This window comes from Typopeltis vanoorti, chromosome 17 (assembly GCF_054136105.1).
Source record: "Typopeltis vanoorti isolate ZY-2024b chromosome 17, IOZ_Tvanoo_1.0, whole genome shotgun sequence".
NCBI classification, from domain to species: domain Eukaryota; kingdom Metazoa; phylum Arthropoda; class Arachnida; order Uropygi; family Thelyphonidae; genus Typopeltis; species Typopeltis vanoorti.
This window is the reverse complement of record NC_143565.1, coordinates 106,736,339-106,761,841: the sequence shown is the minus strand read 5'-3', so window position 1 is coordinate 106,761,841 and position 25,503 is coordinate 106,736,339. Positions and strand designations below refer to the sequence as shown.

At 36.8% G+C, this 25,503-nt stretch overlaps 1 protein-coding gene across 7 annotated transcripts in view; it reads left to right on the top strand.

Annotated features, from left to right (window-relative positions):
• LOC150097746 (MAP/microtubule affinity-regulating kinase 3-like) overlaps positions 1-25,503 on the top strand; it is a 297,798-nt gene that overhangs the window by 56,066 nt on the left and 216,229 nt on the right. For all 7 annotated transcript variants that reach the window (XM_090407471.1, XM_090407465.1, XM_090407466.1 and 4 more), the window contains exons 4-6: positions 858-911; positions 11,103-11,151; positions 14,184-14,249. In XM_090407471.1, the coding sequence (XP_090263597.1) occupies positions 858-911; positions 11,103-11,151; positions 14,184-14,249 (169 nt within the window). The remainder of the gene's footprint in view (positions 1-857; positions 912-11,102; positions 11,152-14,183; positions 14,250-25,503) is intronic.

Genomic DNA, 25,503 nt, shown 5'->3' with positions numbered 1-25,503 from the left:
AGTACAAAGATCCCATTCATACCTTACCCTGGTGGGCATTTGTATACTTGTCTGTTGTCTACCTGCCCACTGTGAGGATGCATATTTGCTACAATCATTTATCACTTTAGACATACAGTACTACTGACATCAGATTCCTGCTTTGCTGCTAAAGCAAATCAAACACTTGGAAACAATGCTATCTGGTAATGGGACCTTTAAAATGTAATATTCATCTTGAATATACATGACACATACTGAAGGTTGTAACGGTTGTGATTTCAGGGTTGCAAACATTTGTTATTTTGCTGTATGCTTGAACATTTAAAGTGAAAATATTTAATGTATATTCTCTAGCTCACTAGGATTTCCCAGTGAAATATATGCTTTTTTTTTTTTTTAATTCCTTCTTTCCCCTGATCTTTCTTCTATTCAGCTGATGTATAGTCTTTAGTGTTTATGATCACTTAAATAAATAGAAACCTGATATTTTCAAAGTTTCTTTTTTCCTGTTGTTGGAAGATCTGGTTTAGAATTCTATCTAAGATGCAAAGAATCTTTGAGTCCAAACTAACTCACTTTCAACTGAAAGTGAGTTAGTTTGGTCTCATTGAAGTGGCAGGATTTTTTCTTCATTAAAACATTTTTCATCCCCAAGGAAGAAATACACACATAGGTAACAGACAATAAATACATTGGCCTCATAGCCTTAGTTGACTTGCTTTGGATGTAATTTAAAACACACTAGCATAACTCATCTATCCTGGTAATTTTCTCAGTTTACTCCCCCTTACACACACACACACACACACACACACTGTATATACTTAATTATATATAATAGCATTTAATCTAATTTTTGTTATGTTTCTTTATAGGTCGCTATTAAAATAATAGATAAAACACAATTAAATCCATCCAGTTTACAGAAGGTATGTCATTTATGGTTTACATTTTAAAATTATTATAACTGCTTTTGAATGCTAAATCTAGTAGTCTGTGATACACATGCATTTTCATTCTTATAATTTTATTTTGTTTATTTATTTATATTATTAAATTATTTATTTAAGATTATTAAACTAGCATTATTAAAACTAAGACAGTTTTTTATATCGATAAATATTTCTTAAAATTCGGATGTGGTCTATTCTTACTATAGCAACTCTCAATGTAACAAACTACAAAAAAAAAAAAAAATCTCAGCTAAAATTCCATAACAATTCTATTTTAATGAAATTAACTATAGCAAACTTTTCACTATAACAGACTTTTTCCTTCATCCTATAAGTGCATCATAGTGGACCCAGTCTGCCATTGAAGATTTTATTGATGGGCTATTAATGAATGGATTACATTTTATTTTATCAAGATCTAATGCTTTATCTTTATCACCTATTACAGTTAGTGATCAGAATTAAATCTGTGTTTAACCTGTATGCTCAAAAGAATTCTAAAAACAAAGGAAAACTTCATTACTATAAAATTTTCACCTAAGTATCATAGGCACTGCCAGTACAGAATCATAGTGGCAATTAAACAATAACAGACAGTTCTACAAAGCATAACCTGAGTAGCTAATTCTTGTGGAAAGGCTTAGACGTTGGTTATGCATTTTCACTATATAATTTAAGGAAATTACAATGTACTAGGATATACATTAAAATAAATTTTAATATATTTCAATATTTCGGCAACGTCACATTGCCATTTTCAAGAACTTAAGTACAGGACACGTGCACGCAGGCACAACAAACCAGTAAGTGAGGAAGAAGTAGGAAGCTATTATTTCTCCTAAAGTCCTCATTGTGCCTCTAGCAGGCAATGTTGGTATTCTTGGGCAATTGGGCTGTAGGTTTCCCAAATTTGAGGAAGTCTCATGCAGCCAAATTTGTTGAGGTTTGGATCATTTCTTAGGGCTGAAGCTGATTCCATGAAAAGCTTTTCATATCTGTATTTGCTATGGTGTATTATCCTGGCTTTCTTCCACCGTATTCTATGGCAGGTATCCAGTGCATGGTCAGCAAGACCAGAGTGGCTGTATTGGTGAAAACGGATGTAGTTCTTGTGTTCTGAAATTCTGATATTTGCTGTCCTGCCTGTTTGGCCAAATTAGGACAGCTTGCAGCTGCAAGGGACCTGGTATATACCAGGTAGGTCTAGTGGGAGGGGGGGGTCTTTAGCAGAGCGGATAAGGGATGCCAATTTTTTATATGGTCTGTAACAAGAAGTTAAGTTACGTTTTTTTTAAGATTTTTGTGATTTTTGCCGAGGTGCCTCAGATGTAGGGTATGGTGATGGATTTAGAGTAATCCTTGTTGTGTGTGTGTGGTGGGGGTTGTGGTTTACTGGTTTACATATAAAAAAAATTGGCATCCCTTATCTGCTCTACTAAAGACCAACCTCTCCCTGTAGACCTACCTGGTGTATACCAGGTCCCTTGCAGCTGCAAGCTGTCCTACTTTGGCTAAACAGGCAGGACAGCAAATATCAGAATTTCAGAACACAAAGACTACATCCATTTTCACCAATACAGCCATCTGGTCTTGCTGACCATGCGCTGGATACCTGCCATAGAATACGGTGGAAGAAAGCCAGGATAATACACCGTAGCAAATACAGATATGAAAGGCTTTTCATGGAATCAGCTTCAGCCCTAAGAAACAATCCAAACCTCAACAAATTTGGCTGCACGAGACTTCCTCAAATTTGGGAAACCTACATCAGAAGACCTTCAACCTAATCGCCCAAGAATACCAACATTGCCTGCTAGAGGGCACAATCAGGACTTTAGGAGAAATTATAGCTTCCTACTTCTTCCTCAGTTACTAGTTTGTTGTGCTTGCGTGCACGTGTCTTGTACTTAAGTTCTTGAAAATGGCAACGTGACGTTGCCGAAATATTGAAATATATTAAAATTTATTTTAATGTATATCCTAGTACGTTATAATTTCCTTAAATTATATGATAATTTAAGGAAATTAAGGAAAAATAATTTAAGGATAACTAAATAAGGGCAATAATTTCCTAACTTATTAATATATATACAGGTAGTTCTCACTTTACAAATTCCTGCTTTATGAATTTTTTGGATCAGAAGTTTTATTTTAAATTGCGTATGGCAAAGGCGATTAGGGGAGTGTAGGGAATTACGCACTTTGTAATGATCAGTTAGAATGCACCTCAGTCACTCACAAGTCTTGCCGACATAAGTGTGTTATTTGTAGTTTTCTTCAATTACACCTGATTTTTTATTTTGTTTTTTTAACTTATAGTTAAAAAAAAAAATAAATAAATAAAAAATCAGAAAACTCTTGAAGAAGCATTTCAACTTCTCAAAAAAATGCAAGCAATCTTTGAATCACAAAATTTAGACTTTGAACATTATCAAATTCCTGATATGTACAGGATATGATAGTACTGCATGAAAAACTTACACCATTACTAACTTCCTATCAACAATTTTCCTACAAGGAGGTGCTTAAGGGTCAAAGCTGTATAACTGAGAGAAGACCTCTACATAGCCTTTAAAAGAATGCAGAGAACCGACCTGGTTTCTGACCTAATGTCCAAACCCCACCTTCTCGTGGTGCATCCTGTTGTGTATCTACCTGGATACTGAACGAACAAGGATGGGCTGGCAATTTGTGATTTAGCCGACCAAATTGTATTCTTATTGGCTTAAATCAATATACAAAATGATGGTACAACATGACAAAATTTCATGATGTCTGGGGCTTCACCCAGTTACACAAGACTCTTGTTGTTTTCGGCAGGGAACCAGGGCGAACAGCGAAAAGTCAGCTACTGGAAAAAATCTGAAAACACAACCCAACTCAACATCACCAGAGTTCAAGATTGGTACTATCAACATAAGAAGCCTGAATGGCAAAGAAATGGAGCTAGCTGAGGAATTAGATAAGTACCAGATCGACATAATAGGATTGACTGAAACAAAAAAGACAAACTGGTGAGATCTTTCTGAGCAATAAATACAAAATGTTATATTCAGGCAATGACAATCAAGGAAAAGAAGGAGTAGCCATAGTATTCAACACAAAATAAGAGGCTAATCTTCTTGAATGGCAGGCTGTCTCAAATAGAGTGATGTGGGCAAATATGAGAATGGGGAACTGGACAATGAGACTTATTTGTGCCTATGGTCCCACAGAAGGTTCTACTAAGGTAGAAGTGGAGGAATTTTTTTATGCTTTAGAAAAAGCAACTGACACAATGAAAAAGGAAAAGTTGGTCCTTGTTGGGGATCTAAATAGCAGAGTAGGAAATGATTGACAGACATACAAAAATATTTTTGGAAAATTTGGAGAAAAGAGCAAAGCTAATAATAATGGCAAATACCTGTTGGATTTCTGCTCAGGACATGGACTGGTTATTACTAACATCATGTTCCAACATAAAAATGTGCACAAATTCACATGGAGAGAAGAGGCAAGGAATAAGAAAAGTCTCATTGACTATGTTAATATTGATAGTGATGTTTGCTGCTTGGTACAGGACACCAGAGTGTACAGAGGATTTGAAATTGGAAGTGATCACTATTTAGTCTTGAGCAGGATAAAATTGAATTTCATATTGAAAAGAATAACATGTAAGAAAGTTTTAAAGCGAATAAAAGTTAAGCAGCTCTCAGATGTGAACTGTAGACTAACATGTACAAAGATTATCGAAGAAAAAATGAAAGAGTTTGAGAACGGGAACCAAACCTTGGAGATTCAGTGGCAAGTCTTGAAGAAAACCTGATTGATTCAGCCAGAGAGGCATGTGGTGAGGTTGTCTGCAAGGATAGAAAAATCAGGACTCCATGGTGGACACAGGAAGTTAAAGAGGCAGTGAAGGAAAAGAAGAAATCATATGAAAAGTTCCTGGCAAATAAGTCAGCTTTTGCTCTTAGAGAATACAGAGACAAATGTAAGAAAGCGAAACACTGTGTAAAACTAGCTAAACAAAAGCAATGGGAGAACTTTTGCAAGAACATAGAAAATAAATATCAAGAAGGTGGCAAAATATTCTGGAGGTTGTTGAAGAAGCATAGGAATGGAGGAAAGAGTGCTGTAAAAGGAGTTAGAGATGATAAAGGTGACATGAAAACAGGAGCAAAAAAAAAGATATCCTTGAAGTATGGAGTAATTACTTTGAAAAACTGCTAAATGAAACAAGCAGTGATGACAGCACAGTGGTAAAAAGCACTGACTAGGCATGCAGTCAGGAATACATATGAAATGTATTCCTGATGTAGAACCATACTTGATGTAGAAAAAGCCATCAAAGTCTTGAAATGTGGAAAGGCAGCACGAGTAGATGATATTCGACCAGAAATGCTGAAGTTTGATGGTATAAAAGTCTTACAGGGGCTGCACTGCATAGTTCAGAAAGCCTGGACAGAGGGACGAATTCCCGATGATTGGAGTAGAGCTCTCATAGTACCCATATATAAAAAGTGAAATAAAACTGAATGTGAGAATTGCAGAGGTATTTTCCTACTGAGTGTTCCTGGCAAGATCTATGCAAGTATACTCGAGAAACGGTTGAGAAGAATTGTGGAAGAAAAGCTTAGTGAAGAACAAGCTGGATTCAGGCCAAATAGAAGCTGTCAGGATCAGATCTTCACTTTGCGACAAATAGTCGAGAAAGCATGGGAATATAACAAAGATCTGTATTTAAGTTTTGTTGATTTGGAAAAGGCATATGACAAGGTACCAAGAGAGAAGCTATTCTACACGCTGCAGTTATATGGTGTCAATGGGGCATTATATCAAGCAATACTTAGTCTTTATTTGAGTTGTAAGTCAGCAGTTAGAATTGAAGGAAGTACAGGAAGATGGTTTAATGTTAAATCTGGTGTGAGACAAGGATGTACATTTTACCCTCTGTTATTCATTATCTATATGGATCACATTATGAAGAAAGTGGTATTAAACCTGATATCAAAATTGGAGATGTTAATGTCATCTCTTTGCTTTATGCAGATGATGTTATACTTCTAAATAAATCCGCTACAATCTGCAAGATTCTCTGACTAAATTGAATAGCTGTTGTAATAGATATGGTATGATGGTCAGCAATAAAAAGACAAAGACAATGAAAATAGGCAGAATCATTGAAAATGCCAACTGTGTTGTGAATGGAGAACCTGTGGTACAAGTGTAGCATTTCAGCTACTTAGGCATGATTTTTAGTGAAGATGGTAAATTAAATATGGAATTAGACAACAGAATCAGCAAAGCTGGTGTGGTGGGAAGTCAAGTGAATAAATTCATATGGAATAAGAGAGAAATTAGTCGGAACACTAAATTAGCTGTATACGTGTTCAAACCAGTTTTAACTTATGGATCTGAGAGCTGGGTCAGAAGTAAAACACTTGACCAAAGACTAGAGACCGCAGATATGAGAGTCCTGAGAAAGATTAGAGGCATGAACAGATGGCATCAATGTCAATATCATATTAAAAACGAGGATATTAGGAAAGAACTTGACGTTGTCAGCATCCAGGAATGCATTAGCAGAGCTAATCTTAGGTGGTATGGTCATTTAAATAGAATGGGAGAGAAATGATTAGCAAAACAAGTGTTCTCTGCCAGGTTGGCAGGAAAACAACCCAGAGGAAGACCAAGATATAGGTGGATTGATACGGTACAAAGTGCCTTAGACGATAGAAATATAAGATCTGATAATGTTGGAGTCTTGACAAGTAACAGACTGATTTGGAGGAAAATTGTGGATAGGAAGTTAGTAATGATGTAATTTTTTCATGTAGTACTATCATATCCTGTACACCCCCTTGAGGGTACATGGCAGGAATTTGATGATGTTGATGATGATGATTTTACTAACTTAGCACAGTATGAAAATGACCACATAAAGTTCCATCAATCATTGGTCATATTTGCATTTGTATATTTTTCACAAGCTAATGATGCATGACAAGGAGAGTAATTTTTAGTTCATTGTTTTTAACCATGTGTAGAGGCTTAAGTGTTAGGACATCATTTTAGAGGCTTAATGGATTGTATACAGCACTCGGAAAGGATTAAAACAGAATTTAATATTTCCTATATTTTCTAACAATTTGTAACATATATACAAATAACACCATACTAAGCCCAACCACGTGGGTGACACTTAAGTCCTATATAGGTGGAGCACCGATTTGTATATATGTTACATTAGTTTTTTTTGTAATCCCTGAAGATGTCTCAGTGACTGAGACGAAATATATGAAGTATTAAATTCTGTTTTAATCCTTTCTGAGTTACAATCCATTAAGCCTCCAACATGATGTCCTCACAGCACTTAAGCCTCTACACACGGATTCTAATCATTTATGGAGAAGATATAGCATACAAATCCAGACAATACGGTAAGTCAAAACTGCGACTATCTAGGCAACTAAATAGGCTGGCCTTTTTAAAAAGATGTTGGGATACAAGAGTGATACCCAACTGCGTTAAGCTAAAGATCAACTTTCATTCCAAAAAAGCCCTCCGCATATATAACCATGCCAGCTTTGCACTACTGTGGGAACAAATCGCGGCTTCTCGTGCCACCCTCTCTGAGACTAATGCCGCCATTGGCTCCTTACAATCAGAGCTCTCTGCTATACTTAACCCTGAACTTTGGTCTATTCTTTCTGGCATTTCGCATGCTTCCACACAGAAAGAATTTCAAAAAATAAAAAATAAACATATCAAGAAATATAACAACCTGTAAAGCCAAACCGCAGCTGCAAATTCAACTGCTCCAGACAGTAGTTAACCTATCTTCCAAAAGGCTCAACGAAGATGCCGTCAGTGCCCTAAGCCTTGGCCACAATTTTGCGGTCGCTCCGAAAGAAGTGCCGGTGCTTGATGTAATGTTTAACATCAAATGTGGGATCTGTCGCTTACCTTCGGAGATAGCAAATGACATCAGATTTCACGTTGCCAACATCCTCGCCCAGTCTTTGCCTGCAAAAAGTAACTTATCATCTGCCCAACGCACTGCTCTCATGAAATTACGGAAAGAAAAAAGTATTGTCATCACCAGAGCAGATAAGGGTAATGCCACAGTCGTTCTTAATGCCATGGAATATAATCGAAAAATGGAGATTATCCTCAGAGATCGCTCTACGTACATCCCGCTAGAGGGATCTAGGTAGAATGACCCCACAAAAATACAAGTTAAAAAATGAAAAAACTTACTTAAAAAAGTATCTTCCTGGCCCCCGGACATCATGAAAAAACCCAAACCTCCCCCCCCCCCCCCAAACATACAGTTTATCAAAAATCTACAAACCCAATTTGCCACTAAGACCTATAGTAGATGCCACTAATGCACCTTGCTACAAACTGTCAAAACAGCTGGCCAACTCTCTGACCCCCCCCCTCCCCCACTGGTCTTTCCACGTAAAAAAAACTACCCATTTTAAAACCCTCATAGAAAATTTAACCTTAAATAACACAGACATATTGGTAAGCTTTGACATCTCCTCATTGTTTACCAATATTCCTTTAATTGATACCTTAACACTCTTAAAATACGTTTTTCCTTCTGACATCTTACATCTCTTTTAATTTGGCATCAATTCTGGTTATTTTTCTTGGAAGAACAAAATCTACAAGCAGATAGAGGGTACAGCCATGGGTTCTCCCCTCTCACCCCCTCTTGCCAATTTTTATATGGAAGATGTTGAAAAACGAGCTATAGACCCAGCCCCTCTCAGATATGTAGATGATGTGTTCTCTATTTGGCCTCATGGCCCAAACACATTGGATTCCTTCCTCAGCAGCCTACATCCAAGAATCCAGTTTACGATGGAAAAGACCAATTGTTTACTCTTCCTAGACACCTTAGTTACACGCCTTCCTAACGGTATACTTTCCTTTACTGTATATAGAAAACCCACACACACATAGGCAGATACATTCACAAACTCTCACACCACCACCCTGCTCAACAATATGCCATTATTAAAACTCTAACCAAGAGAGCCCACAATCTTTGTTCCAGTGGAACTGCCCTTACAACTGAGCTTGACCACATACACAACACTTTCCTCTTCAATGGCTACAGCGATCACAGTATTAAAAAAATAATCAGTTCCTCCCCCATTTCCCAGTCTTCTCTTCAGAAAGAGTTTAGAAATGCCATCACCATATCCTACATCTGAAAAAATAGCCAAGATTTTAAAAAAGTATAACCTACACACAGCATTTAAGCCCCACCGCAAACTTGCTATCCTTATCCATTCTACAAAAGATCAGTTTATTGGAACATATATGAATCGAGACTGAGAATTTGAAAGATAATCCTTTTGATCCTATGAATCAGGTAGAGAAAACATTATCTTCATTTTAGCACTCTAGTATACTCTGTATAAAAATTGTTTAAAAATTACTCTGAGCTAATTGGAGTGGATGGACACATGAATATTTAAAAAACACAAAATAACCTCTACTTTATATTTTTGCTTTACAAATGCAATTTATTCTAACTATAATGGTCTTAGTTGTACACATTATTTAATCTCATCTGTAATATTTGCTTCTTTTTGGTACATTTTTTGTATGTTCCACACTCTGAAAAATTACCTATAACCAGTGGTGAGCTATAAGGGGCTCGCACAAGCCCTTTGTTAAATTTTTCTCAAATTTGCAAGCCCCTTGTTCTTGTTTACTTTTTTATTTTTTGTAAAAAAATTTTTTTTGAAACATATTAAGCGAATAACTCGTACGGTAACCTAACAAAAATTAGTCTATTCAGCAGTGTATAGATTATTTGGAATTATTGTTTCAACTCCTCTATTACAATTGGGCCTAAGTTTGAAAATAAAATAAGCGCATGCACTATTTTACCCTTCTTTCTGGTAGCCAATTGTATGGTAAAACCAGTAGCCAGTCAAATGTTTTATAAAAGATTTCATTCTTATTATATTTTGATATTTAAAAAATGTGTTTCTTATGTAAGATAAATTAACACAGTTGATTGTGTGCAAATATTTCATGTTTAGATCATGAAATATTTGTTTAAAAATGATAGCCTTTAGAGGTTGATTCTCCTCTCATACTTTTTGATTGGAATTTGTACACAAGCTGTATTAATAAGTTTGTGTGTGAAATACGGCTTTTTTTTTTTTTTTTTTTTCACTCGAAGATGCGAGCCCTTTGTTAAAATTTCCATAGCTCACCACTGCCTATAATGAGATGTTACGTTGCTAATTACTGCACTAAGAAATACACTAACCACTCATTTAGCTAAACATGAACTGAGAAATGTGCTCTTTTCCTTCTCTCTCTCTCTGTATATTCACATACCAGCACTTGAATTGTACAGGGAGATATATGTATATGTGTGTGCACGCACGCACATACAGGACTAGACAAATTATGCAAAATCCTACTTGCCCTGAAAAAATATGCTTACTCAAGGACCCTCCACCCCTCATTTTTTAATATGATCATTAAAAAATGGAGAGATGGTTTCTTGGCAAGGCAAATGTATTTATTGAGCAATGCATAAGTGTGGGTATGTAAACACACTTATACATTGCTCAGTAAATACATTTGAGTTAGGTATCCAAAGAAGCACCTCCATAGCACAATTAGAAGTATGATGAAACATTGCACCTGTGATTCTCATCATGTGATGAGGGAATCTTTATATGGAGTTTTCTCAATTGAGGATAACTTACATGATTTCATGCAAAGGTAGTAGGGGATTTTCTTCAGGAAACTAGGTTTTTTTTTACCCTGCATACAGGCAAATCAGCCAGAGAATACAGACAATTAATGCTAGTGAGGTAGATGACAGTCCACAGATAGTGGATAGTGACACGGTGTGTAATTAAATAGTGTGGACAGTAAGTTTTGTGTATAGTGCTCTCCAAATGAGTTCTTATTGTTTGGAGGTATCATGTAATAATAATTAAAAAGTAGCTAAATATTGGGTTGCATAAACAGATAAATTACTGTATTTGGTTTTAAAACAAGTATCTTGTGTGAATAATCTGCAACTGGATAATCAAGAGTACACTATACAGTTTTGCTTGTATTTTACACCATTATTTACCCTCCCCCCCCAGTAATTATTTATTGGCCAGACTAAGTTGATCTTTTTTTTTTAAACAGCTGTTTCGAGAAGTTAGGATTATGAAAATACTGGACCATCCAAACATTGGTAAGGAGAGTAATTTCTTGTTTTTTATATATTGAGTATTAGTAGTCACATGTTGAGTATTAGTAGGGAACAGTAGTTGAAAGAATTGTACTTTTTTTATTTTTCTTTCTTTCTTTCTTTTTTTTTTTTTTTTTTTTTTTTTTACAAAAAAGCATCATTACAGTTCTTAATTGTATTTAATTAATAAAATGCATATATTGCGAGAGATCAAGTTTGCTGCATAAGAATTCAAAGAAGTCAGAATAATCTTCATAATTGGAAAGAGCATTAGAGACAACAGATGAATGATATTTAAATCACAGAACATCAAAAAGAGGAGATTCAAGGTCAGGCAATCATTGGCAAGGAATATCAGATTGCACAAAAACATTTGGTTGAAGGAATGAATATAGTTTGGACAGTTAAGATGGATCATGCTTGTTGGCAGTAATTTGGGGTTTAGTTAAAAACAGAAAATCATGTTTGGATGTGATGGCATATACATAATTTAAGTTGGAGTTGCGTTTTTAATTTCTTGAGAAATTTTTTAAATTTTATTTTAACCTCGGTGACATATTTATATCTGAGTTTATTGTCACGGTATTTAAGAGCCAGAGAGAAAAAGAGCAGGGAATATGCAGTTGGAAGAGGTAGATTTTTGTTGTCTGTATAGAGAGCATCTAGTTTTCATGCTACAACATGGCTGCAGCAGTGCCTCCTGCGTACCACTACATGACCTCCCTTCAGCCATAATCTGCCAGTAGGATTATGCACCAGCTGATGAGGAAGTCACCCAAACTTGTTACCACTACATTTGGTCACAGCCATCCTTGAAGATGGGGTAGGGGTATGCTGTTGATCCCCCACAGTACATTTGGTATACCCTTGACAGGTAATGCTCACGATGCATGTTAGAAAGTTGGGGATGAAAAAGGAAGGAAAACACGATATTTAAATCCATAAAATTTATTGCGATACTGTTATAACATGAAGTAAGCCTAAAATATAAAACTAGAAAAAGTATTTTTTTACAGTAACTAGAATCTATTTGAAGTTACTAGGAGTTTCAACGAGAAAACGTTCACAGAAGTCTGTTAGATGCATTAATAATTTTTCTGCCCATTTAATGTACAGAAAATCCATCCTGGTTTTAGAGAGATATTTTTGCTGAGACTATTAAGAAGCAACTACTGAAGGCATTCAGAAGAAATTAAAATTTAACAGTTAGTGATATAAGAGTTAAAGCAAGAAATGGAAATTAAAAAAAAGTACTAAAATACTTAATACAAACTAAATATATGTGCCAAATCTAAATTTTGTTATTGTTAGCTGAGTAATTTCTTCTATGATAGAATGAGATCTTTATCAGATGGAAAGTTCCTATAGAAAGTAAACACCATTTGCCATTTATTGTTGCTTTTGTTGAGAAACGTGTTTTTACAGAGGTGAATGCAAACTAATTGATCCCATATCTACTAACCAAATTATAGTAGATACTGTTATTTTCTCTGAAAATGAAACCTTTATATGTTTGCAGTTGGAAAGCTATTAAAAAAAAACTCCATCTGCTTTTTTTCTTAGATATACAAATCTTTAGATTCCATGAAGAGTTTTCCATAATCAATCCTGTAATGATAAATAGTAAGGAACTGTTTTCAGTTGTCTCTCTGATTTCCACTAAAGATGAAAAGTCAAAACCACTAAATTTGATGTACAGCTTTTTATCATAACTTAAAAGTATTATACAGTTCTTATCACCTCCTCATCCCATATAAGAGGTCCTAAACCTATCTCTTGTGGATGATTTATCTAAACAAAACAAATGGTGTCTATATTTGATATATGAACTTCTCTTATCCTGAATTAATTGAGAGCATAAGGCTTTTGCCAAAACCAACTAAACATGGGTTTAGTTGGTTTTGTTCTTCTCCCACAATCATGATCATCATCATTGGCTCGACAGCCCTCCAGTTGGGCCAAGGCCTTCCTCTGAAGATTTCGCTAGCTACCTTTATAAAAGCAGCCAGTTATTATCTTCTTTGGATTTCTCAACATGCGAATTTTCACAGAGTGGGGTTGTTAGTCCCATGCCCAACCTCCAACCTGGAGGAACAGCCCCCCCCCCCTCAATATGGTGCATTTATATAAACAGAAAGGTCTACAATCTCCAAATTAGGTATAACCTCTTTTCATCATACTCAAAGCACCATAAGGATTTAATTGGCCTCTCCTATAATGAAACTTGCAGAATGATAAGAGTTAGGAATTTTGGCACCTGTTAAAATCATTCATGTGATAAGTGACTGTATTTTTCAGTTTCTAGTTTTAAAATTTGACAAAATAAGAAATTTTATATAGAATTGCCTGCTGCAATTTTCACAACTGTATTCTGAATAGTTAGTTTTTAAAGGTTAGTTTTTATCACTCACTGAAAACAGTAGGTGAACTTACCTTCTTGTTTAAAGAGAGGCTGCCATGCATCATTAGATGTATGGCAGCCTCTTTTTCACATAAGTTGTCTTGGCAACACAGCTCTTTAATATTACTGTTTGGCTGGATAAATAGTTACAAATTCATGCATCTATATTCAGCAAATAACCATTTTGAGTATGGATTATGCTAGCAAATTCACTTGGCTGTACTGAATGTTTTGAATTAGATATATCATCATTTTACTAAGATGAATGTTAGCTATAATGAGTGGTTAAAGAATGCTGCCATACTTCAAGGTATATTTCAGGCTATATGAGAAGTCTGCAGAGAAAAATCAGCCACCATCACATGCACAAACAAAATGGAAAGAAGAGAAATTAGACAACTTATCATTTTATAAGTGTATGATAGTGTTCAAAAATGACAACACCTTTTAAAGGAAAATTATTTTAAGAGCTTATCATGCATCTGTATTCAGCAAATAACTATTTTGAGTATGGATTATGACATGCAATTTTGTAATTCAGTCAGATTAGCTGGATTAGCATCAATTTTTTTGTAATTTGTTTATTTAAGATGTAGTATGACTTCCAAATCATTTATTCATTTATTTTTACTAGTGAAACTGTTTCAAGTAATAGAAACAGAGAAGACGCTTTATTTAGTGATGGAATATGCTAGTGGAGGTAAGTATATTAAACGAAAACAACAAAAAACTATATACCAAATATCAGATGAATATTTAGTTGCAATTATGAAATGTTAAGCAAAAAAAAAAATGTTTATCTTCAGATTTTGATAGCATGATGATGGATCTGTTTGTAAAATTGACAGAATTATCTGTGATATTAGCTAGAATATTAATTTGTTCACTTAATGTTAGTTTATTCACTTAACTATTTCAAGGGCATCCTGTTATTAAAATCTTCAAAATTCATTATATTATCTCAAAAGATTGGAATTATTAAAAGGGTGTTAAAAGCTTGTTATCTGAAATTCAACATAGAGATAATCCCCTTTTGCTTAGCATGGAAAAATTGATTTTTTTTATTGTGATGTTATTAAGTAATGAATGATATTTCATATTGCCATTATTTACTCAGCTAATAATCTAATCTACAACAAATTTTTATCACTATTATTAATTAAACTATTAAATGCATCCTTGATGTTTCATTGCCAAACTTCCCAGTCACCTGCTTGAGGATGATGTCACAGTATACCGTGACAGTTCACAATATAACAGTATTGAAAAATACCCAAAATTAGCACAATTTTTTTAGATGTTTATTATACTGTGCTAACCTCTCTGTGTGCAGGACATTGCTGTTTGCCCCTGCATGCATTCATCCAAGAAGCCAAACAATTATATGCTTTAATATATTTATTCTAGAGGACTAGATTGAGTTTAGGATTGACTTATTTTGGTTCAGTTTGGTTGCATTGTGATTATGTGGGGATGCATGTGAGCAGCTCCATTTCTTCAGCCATTACTTCCATTCAAATTTTAGTCACTCACCCCTGACATAACAGCAAGCATGTAACATATTTATTGTAATGGAGCTATTATCAAAGTTGTAACATATGCAAATTAAGCAATTCTGTAATTTGGAAATTGCATTGTTGCAGCTGTTAACTTAACCTCAGTTACTGTTCTCCAAACTTCATTCGAAACATCCACTAATTTTGATATAGAATCATTTTGTTACAAGTTGACTGTTTTAAATATTTCATTTGTTATGTTAGGTTTAGTACTTCAGGGACTGACAGTCTTATTTTTATATAATAAGATCCCCTGCAGAAATATTTTTAGGAAATTCTTAATATTACCATTCCAAATGTGAGAAAATTATTCGATGCTGGGACAAATTTGTATAGAGTTAATAGCTATTTAGAGGTAAACACGTTGAATGAAAGTGAACACCTAATTTTATGGATGCTGAGGATAACTTGTAATATGTTCATGCTAAGAGAGGTTGGAGTTAAAGTAAAAGTAACCTCAAATTACTCAAATTTTGTCACACCACGAAACCATTGTTTTTTCCGGTCATAGAAGGAGCTTCATCTGTAGCTACAGAAGTTAATTTTGACAGAGGTAGATTGTATTTTTGCAGAAGTTCAAAAACGCAATTAAATATATCTTGTCCTGTACTAGTGTTATGCATTGGTACTAGTTCCAATAATTCCTCAAAAATGTTGAAATCCGTGTTGCAAGCACGAAGAAAACAAAGAAATGGTGTGACGAAAGTATGGACATTGGGGGCTATGCCCCCAATGTCTGTACTCTTGTCACAGGCAATGGAAAAAGCTTTGAAACTAGATGATTTTGCTTTGATCTGAACACTTAAATTGTTGGCCAAATCAGTAATTCTTTCTGCAACTGTATTTCGAGACAGAGATTGTTTGAAAAGCCTTCATATTTTTAGGACAAATAATTTCTGCAGCTTTAGTTAGACATTCCTTAATGAAATTGCCTTCAGTAAAAGGTTTAGAGTGTTTAGCTATCAACTGCAACAAGACGTAGCTTGCATGCACTGCCGCTTCACTTTCTGGTGTTACTTTAGTAAACATGAACTGTTGTTTTTTCAGTCCCGACTTGAACTCTTTCAACTTTTCTTGTCTCGTTAATCCCTCGTAATTATCACATTTTCATTTATGTTGTATAACTTTGGTACACTGATAACATTATTACATATTAAGCAGATTATTTTATTTTTTACTTCACAGCAAAAATACTCCAATTCCCACTTTTCTTGGAAATTTCAATGTTCGTTAGCAATTTTTCGTTTATTACTATCACTTGGTTTGATAGAGACATGCTGAATACAAAGGACTGATAAAAATTAATAATCGTTAACATAAAATAATAGAATATTTTAATAAAAACTGATATTTTTTCTTGAACATCAACATACCAGACACTAAATAACTGCACAAATTAATAAATGTAATGTAAATAAACTTATTTTTCTTGTTCACCAAAAGTGAAATATTTCCTGTTACGTACACCAAACAAGACTGATGACTAGACGTGTGTGTGTGTGGCACTGGCACGTGATATTAGGTATATAATCGGCTGGTAGAAATAGTGGGGGAAATGGTTCGCCTATGTGCAAAGGAAATGCATGCAACATGGCTATATGTAGTAATCACTTTTATTGGCAAATGTTTGGCTGGGCTGCAAAAATATTCATCACGGGCCACGATGCCCATGCTTTAAAGGAATGCGGAGAACCAGCCAGGGCTTCTGACCTAACATCCAACCCTCACCTTCTCGTGGCGCACCCTGTTGGGTATCTACCTGGATACGAGCACACGAACGAGGATGGGCTGGCAGTTTGGGATTTAGCCGACCAAATTGTATTCTTATTGGCTTAAACCAATATACAAAATGATGGTACAAACATGATAAAATTTCATGCCAGCTGGGGCATCGCCCGGTTAAACAAGGCCCCCGTTGTTTTCGCCAGGGAACCAGGGCGTACATCAAAAAGTCAGCTACTGGAACAAATCTGAAAACACAACCCAACTCAATATCACCAGAGTTAAAGATCGGTACTATCAACATAAGAAGCCTGAAATGGCAAAGTAATGGAGCTAGCTGAGGAATTAGATAAGTACCAGATCGACATAATAGGGTTGACTGAAACAAAAAAGACAAAAACTGGTGAGATCTTTCTCAGCAATAAATACAAAATGTTATATCCATGAAATGACAATCAAGGAAAAGGAGTAGCCATAGTATTGAACACAAAATACCAGGCTAATCTTCTTGAATGTCAGGCAGTCTCAAATAGAGTGATGTGGGCAAATATCAGGATGGGGAATTGGACAATGAGACTTATTTGTGCCTATGGTTCTACTAAGGTAGACATGGAGGAATTTTTTGATGCTTTAGAAAAAAGCAACTGACACAATGAAAAAGGAAAAGTTGGTCCTTGTTGGGGATATAAATAGCAGAGTAGGAAATGATTGACAGACATACAAAAATATTTTTGGAAAATTTGGAGAAAAGAGCAAAGCTAATAATAATGGCAAATACCCGTTGGATTTCTGCTCAGGACATGGACTGGTTATTACTAACACCATGTTCCAACATAAAAATGTGCACAAATTCACATGGAGAGAAGAGGCAAGGAATAAGAAAAGTCTCATTGACTATATTATTGTTGATAGTGATGTTTTCTCCTTGGTGCAGGACACCAGAGTGTACAGAGGATTTGAAATTGGAAGTGATCACTATTTAGTCTTGAGCAGGATAAAATTGAATTTCATATTGAAAAGAATAACATGTAAGAAAGTTTTAAAGCGAATAAAAGTTGAGCAGCTCTCAGATACACAAAGATTATTGAAGAAAAAATGAGAGTTTGAGAACAAGGAACCAAACCTTGGAGATTCAGTGGCAAGCCTTAAAGAAAACACTGATTGATTCAACCAGAGAGGAATGTGGTGAGGTTGTCTTCAAGGATAGAAAAATCAGAACTGCATGGTTCTGATTTTTCTATCAGAAACCATGTTAAAAGAAGTTAAAGAGGCAGTGAAGGAAAAAAAGAATGGATATCAATGGTTCCTGGCAAATAAGTCAGTTTGTGCTCTTAGACAGTACAGAGACAAATGTAAGAAAGCTAAGCACTGTGTAAAACTAGCTAAAAAAAAGGCATGGGAGAACTTTGGCTCGAACATAGAAAATAAATATCAAGAAGACAGTAAGATATTCTGGAGGTTGTTGAAGTAGCTTGGAAATGGAGAAAGAGTGCTGTAAAAGGAGTTAGAGATGATAAAGGTGACATGAAAACGGGAGAAAAAGATATCCTTGAAGTATGGAGTAATTACTTTGAAAAACTGCTAAATGAAACAAGCAGCGATGACAGCACAGTGGTAAAAAACACTCAACAGGCATACAGTCAGGAATACATATCCATACTTGAAGTAGAAAAAGCCATCAAAGGTTTGAAATGTGGAAAGGCAGCAGGAGTAGATGATATTCGACCAGAAATGCTGAAGTATGGTGGTATAAGAGTCTTACAGTGGCTGCACTGCATAGTTCAGAAAGCCTGGACCGAGGGACGAATTCCCGATGATTGGAGTAGAGCTCTCATAGTACCCATATATAAAAAGGGAAATAAAACTGCATCTGAGAATTACAGAGGTATTTCCCTACTGAGTGTTCCTGGCAAGATCTATGTAAGTATACTTGAGAAATGGTTGAGAAGAATTGTGGAAGAAAAGCTTAGTGAAGAACAAGCTGGATTCAGGCCAAATAGAGGCTGTCAGGATCAGATCTTCACTTTACGACAAATAGTCGAGAAAGCAGTAGGAATTGTGGTGTGTGGCAGAATGAAGGGTGAAGTACTGGACGTGGGTAGAAGGAATGACAGGATCATGCGAATGAAATTGGGTCTTGGAGAAGAGCGGGTGGTCGTATTATGTGTATATGCCCCACAAGTTGGTTGTACAGCAGAGGAAAAAGATGAGTTCTGGAACGTGTTAGATGAAGAAATGAGGGAATTGGAAGAAAATGAGATGGTGATTGTCGGAGGAGACTTGAACGGGCACATAGGAAGACAGAATAGAGACTGTGAAAGGGTGCATGGTGGCCACGGAGTGGGAATGATGAACCAGGAAGGAGAGAGGGTTGTGGACTTTGCAGTAGCGTTTGATCTGGCAATTGTGAACTCGTTTTTATTCAAGAGGGAAGAACATTTGATAACATTTAGAAGTGGTAACAACAGCTCACAAATTGACTACATTTTGACTAGAAGAAAACATCTTAAGGTTGTGACAAATTGTAAGGTAATTCCAACAGATCAAGTAGCACAGCAACACGACTGCTGTGCGCAGACTTTAAATTAAGATCGAAGATAAGAACTTCTGGTTGCCATGGGATGAAGACAATTAAGTGGTTTCGCTTAAAAGAAGAGAGTGTGAGGAATCGTTTTAGGGAGAGAGTGTTAGAGAGGATTTCGGATGGACTGGAAAGTGTACAAGATTGGTGGAAACATAATTCAAAAGTAATCCTGAGCTGTGCAATCGAGGTGCTTGGTGAGACATCTGGAAAGATTAGAGAGCAGAAGGAGGGTTGGTGGTGGAATAATGATGTACAAGTGGCAGTGACAGCTAAGAGGAAGGCAAAGCAGAAGTGGGATGAGTCAAGAGTGGAAGAGGACAGAGAGGTGTACAAACAGAGAAAGCAAGAAGCCAAGAGAGTTGTGGCACAGGCGAAGACCATGGCATATCAAGATCTGTATGATCAATTAGAAACAAAGGAAGGACAGAGAAAAATTTACCAACTAGCGAAATGTAGAAATAAAGCAGCTAAGGACATCTTACATGTGAGGCAGATCAAAGATGCTGAAGGAAGAGTATTATGGAGGGATGTGGACATAAGAAACAGATGGCAAATATACTTTGAGGGACTTCTGAATGAGGAAAATGCAAGGACTCACAGAGGAGATGGGCAGCCTTCTGAGGGGATGGTGCAGAACATCAGTAGAATGGAAGTGACGGAGGCCATGAAGAGGATGAGGAATGGAAAAGCGGTGGGCCCCGACAGAATTCCAGTGGAGGCATGGAAGGCACTGGGGGAAGAGGGAATTGACCTGCTGTGGGACCTGTTCATGAAAGTTTGCCAACAGGAAAATATACCCGAGGAATGGAGGGAGAGTACTCTTGTTCCCATCTACAAGAGTAAAGGGGATGCACAAGACTGTAAAAATTACAGAGGAATAAAGTTAATGTCCCACACAATGAAGATCCTAGAAAGGGTTCTTGATGGTAGATTGAGGGAGGAGGTGGAGATTGCAAAGGAACAATTTGGCTTCATGCCTGGTAGATCAACAACAGATGCTATCTTTGGGTTACGACAGATGATAGAAAAATATCGAGAGAAACAAAGGGAGCTACATCTGGTATTTATTGATCTGGAGAAAGCATACGATAGAGTGCCAAGGCAAGAAGTCTGGAGGTGTCTGAGGGAGAAGAAGGTGCCGGAGAAATATGTCAGGTTGGTGCAGGAAATGTACAGAAATGTGAAGACAAGTGTTCGGACCTGTTTGGGACAGACAGAAAGTTTTCAAGTAACAGTTGGCTTGCATCAAGGGTCAGCATTAAGTCCGTTTCTGTTTAATATTGTGATGGAGGTGGTAACAGAGGAGGTGAGAGAAGATGCACCTTGGACAATGTTGTATGCAGATGACATCTTGCTGTGTGTAGATTCAAGAGAAGAAGCGGAAACTAAACTGGAAAGATGGAGAAAAGTACTGGAAGAGAGAGGTATGAGACTGAGCAGAAGTAAGACAGAGTATATGTGTTGCGCAGTGGGCGGTGGCCAGGAGACAGACCTGGAGCTGGAAGGAAATGTCATCAGGAAGGTGAGAGACTTTAGATACTTAGGTTCGACAGTGGAAGAAGATGGAGGAGGTGAGAAGGAAGTGGGATGCAGGATACAAGCAGGTTGGAGGAACTGGAGGGAGATGGCTGGAGTGTTATGTGATAAGAGGGTGCCGATCAATCTGAAAGGCAAAATTTATAGGACAGTAGTGAGGCCAGCTATGACATATGCTATAGAAACTGTGGCCCTGAGGAAAAATAACATTAGCAGGATGGAAGTAGCAGAGATGAGAATGCTTAGGTGGATGTGCGGTGTGACCAGAAAGGATCATCTGAGAAATGACTATGTCAGGGGAACAGTGAAAGTTACGAACTTAGGAGCGAAAATACAGGAGGCAAGGTTGAGATGGTTTGGTCATGTGATGAGGAGGGAGGACGAATATGTGGGAAGAAGGGTCATGCAGATGGATGTGCAAGGAAGGCGGAAGCGTGGGCGGCCAAAGAAGAGATGGAGGGAGCTGGTAGAAGAGGACTTGAAGATGAAGAACTTGGATGTGGTGACAGCCCAAGACAGGAAGGTGTGGAGGAGACTCATAAGAAACAGTGACCCCACTTAAGTGGGAGAAGCTGCAGAAGAAGAAGAAGAAGAAGTCGAGAAAGCATGGGAATATAACAAAGATCTGTATTTAAGTTTTGTAGATCTGGAAAAAGCATATGACAACCAAGAGAGAAACTATTCGTTATGCTACAGTTATATGGTGTCAATGGGGCATTATATCAAGCAATACTTAGTCTTTATTTGAGTTGTAAGTCAGCAGTTAGAATTGAAGGAAGTACAGGAAGATGGTTTAATGTTAAATCTGGTGTGAGACAGGGATGTATATTATCCCCTCTGTTATTCATTATCTATATGGATCACATTATGAAGGAAAGTGGTATTAAACATGATATCAAAATTGGAGATGTTAATGTCAGCTCTTTGCTTTATGCAGACGATGTTATACTTCTAAATAAATCTGCTACAAGTCTGCAAGATTCTCTGACTAAATTGAATAGCTGTTGTAATAGATATGGTATGAAGGTCAGCAATAAAAAGACAAAGACAATGAAAATAGGCAGATTCATTGAAAATGTCAACTGTGTTGTGAATGGAGAACCTGTGGAACAAGTAAAACATTTCAGCTATTTAGGCACGATTTTTACTGAAGATGGTAAATTAAATATAGAAATAGACAACAGAATCAGCAAAGCTGGTATGGTGGGGAGTCAATTGAATAAATTCATATGGAATAAGAGAGAAATTAGTCGGAACCCTAAATTAGCTGTATACAAGACAGTGTTCAAACCAGTTTTAACTTATGGATCTGAGAGCTGGGTCAGAAGTAAAACACTTGACCAAAGACTAGAGACCATAGATATGAGAATCCTGAGAAAGATTATAGGTATGAACAGGCATCAATGGCAATATCATATTAAAAACGAGGATATTAGGAAAGAACTTCATGTTGGAGGCTTAATGGATTTTTTACAACACTCAAAAATAATTAAAATAGAATTTAATACTTCCTATATTTCGTCCTAGTCACTAGGACATCTACGGGGATTACAAAAACAATTAATGTAACATATACACAAATAACAAACAATACTAAGCCCAACCACGTGGGTGACACTAAAAGTCCTATCTAGGTAGAGCGCCCTCTAAGGGCAGTAGTAGGTGGCCTGGAATGTAAGGCGGGAACTCTGGTGATGAGTGTTTCCCAAATCTTTGGAAGCTTAATGCAACTGTATTTATTGAGATTTGGTTGGTTTTTGAGAGCTGCTGCTGCTTTTAAGAAAAGTCTCTCTTTCTTGAATTTGCTGTGGTGGAGCATGGTGGTTTTCTTCCATGATACCCTGTGGGTGGTGTCCAAGACATGGTCAGCCAAGCCTGAATAGCCATAGTTGTGTTTGAAGATGTACGACTTGTGTTCCTCTAGACGGATGGATGCTGATCTGCCTGTCTGTCCAAAGTACGCCAGCTTACAGGAACAGGGTACTTTGTAAACTCCAGGCAGAGAGAGAGAGAGAGAGAGGAGGGAGCTGATCTTTCGTAGAATGGATAAGGGTAGCAAGTTTGCGGTGGGGCTTATATGCTGTGTGTAGGTTGTACTTTTTTAGTATCTTGGCTATTTTTTCGGATGTGCCACGGATGTAGGGTATGGTGATGGCATTTTAAAAATCTTGTTGACGAGAAGGACAGGGAATGGGGGAGGAGTTGATTTTTTTTTGATACTGCGATCGCTGTAGCCATTGGAGAGGAAAGTGCTGTGTATGTGGTTAAGCTCAGTAGTGAGGGCGGTTCCACTGGAACAAAGATTGTGAGCTCTCTTGGTAAGGGTTTTAATAATGCCATATTGTTGAGAGGGGTGGTGGTGGGAGAGTTTGTGAATGTATCTGCCTGTGTGTGTGGGTTTTCTGTATACGGTGAAGGTAAGTGTATCATTAGGCAGGTGTGTGACTAAAGTGTCTAGGAAGGGTAAACAATTGTTCTTTTCCTTTTCCATAGTGAACTGGATTCTTGGATGTAGATTATTGAGATGACTGAGGAAGGAGTCTAACGTGTCTGGGCCATGAGGCCAAATAGAGATCGCAGTATCAAAAAAATAATCAACTCCTCCCCATTCCCCGTCCTTCTCGTCAACCAGATTTTTAAAATGCCATCACCATACCCTACATCCGTGGCACATCCGAAAAAATAGCCAAGATACTAAAAAAGTACAACCTACACACAGCTTATAAGCCTCACCGCAAACTTGCTACCCTTATCCATTCTACGAAAGATCAGCTCCCTCCTCTCTCTCTCTCTGCCTGGAGTTTACAAAGTACCCTGTTCCTGTAAGCTGGCATACTTTGGACAGACAGGCAGATCAGCATCCATCCGTCTAGAGGAACACAAGTCGTACATCTTCAAACACAACTATGGCCATTCAGGCTTGGCTGACCATGTCTTGGACACCACCCACAGGGTATCATGGAAGAAAACCACCATGCTCCACCACAGCAAATTCAAGAAAGAGAGACTTTTCTTAGAAGCAGCAGCAGCTCTCAAAAACCAACCAAATCTCAATAAATACAGTTGCATTAAGCTTCCAAAGATTTGGGAAACACTCATCACCAGAGTTCCCACCTTACATTCCAGGCCACCTACTACTGCCCTTAGAGGGCGCTCTACCTAGATGGGACTTTAGTGTCACCCACGTGGTTGGGCTTAGTATTGTTTGTTATTTGTGTATATGTTACATTAATTGTTTTTGTAATCCCCGTAGATGTCCTAGTGACTAGGACAAAATATAGGAAGTATTAAATTCTATTTTAATTCTTTTTGAGTGTTGTAAAAAATCCATTAAGCCTCCAACATGATGTCCTCACAGCACTTAAGCCTCTACACACGTAGGAAAGAACTTGACATTGTCAGCATCCAGGAATGTGTTAGCAGAGCTTATCTCAGGTGGTATGGTCACTTAAACAGAATGGGCGAGGAAAGATTAGCAAAACATGTTCTCTGCCAGGTTGGCAGCAAAACGACCCAGAGGAAGACCAAGATATAGGTGGATTGATACGGTACAAAGTGCTTTTGACAATAGAAATATAAGATCTGATAATGTTGGAGTCTTGACAAGTAACAGACTGATTTGGAGGAAAATTGTAGATAGGAAATTAATAATGATGTAATTTTTTTCATGTAGTACTATCATATCCTGTACACCCCTTGAGGGTACATGGCAGGAATTTGATGATGATGATGATTGTTGGACTGGATGAATGTGTGATTGCTTGATAATATTTTCCATTGAGTGCCTTTCTATAAATAGAAAAATGTAATGAACCAGTTGTGAAAGGCTTGTTATTAATGTATCAAATTTGTTATTTGATTTATTTTTGTTGTGAAGTGTATTTTAGAATCTTGAACTACACGTGACGCTTCAATATATCCAGGGCACAAAAAATAGCCAAAGTTCTTAATAAGTATAAGCACCACACCACTTTCAGAGCACGCATTAAATTAATAATCCTTCTCTGTTTTACCCAGGGTCAAACTCTTAAATTACATCCAAGAGTGTAATGAAATGCTTGGAACCTGTGAACATCCAGGAAGATCTTTTGGTATTCACTTCAAAGAGCTTAAGAAATACATTCATACCATTATGTATTATGGCATGCTGGGACTGGCAGGTCATTCTTTAAATATTCCTTCCACAGGATTGGATTGAAGAAAACTAAAATGTTACATGCTAGCCTGTCCTGAGTCAGAGAGACTTTTGGAGAAAATGGCAACAATGAAACACTTCCCAAAACTCAGTAAGTATGGCTGTATTACTTTACCAAAAATCTGGGAGGCAGTCATTTTAAAACCAGCTCCAGTTCAAACACCACCTTTTATTACAATAGCAGAGGGTGCCAAAATTAGGAATCCATTTCTTATGTTTGTTACAATTTTAAATCGTCTCACTAATAACTGATTGGTAATGTTTGTGTACAGTGACAAATTGGTTGTGCTTTTGAAGATGCTAGTTCGAAAACTAATGAAATGTTAGGATCTAAATAAATCATATTTATTTATTTATTTTT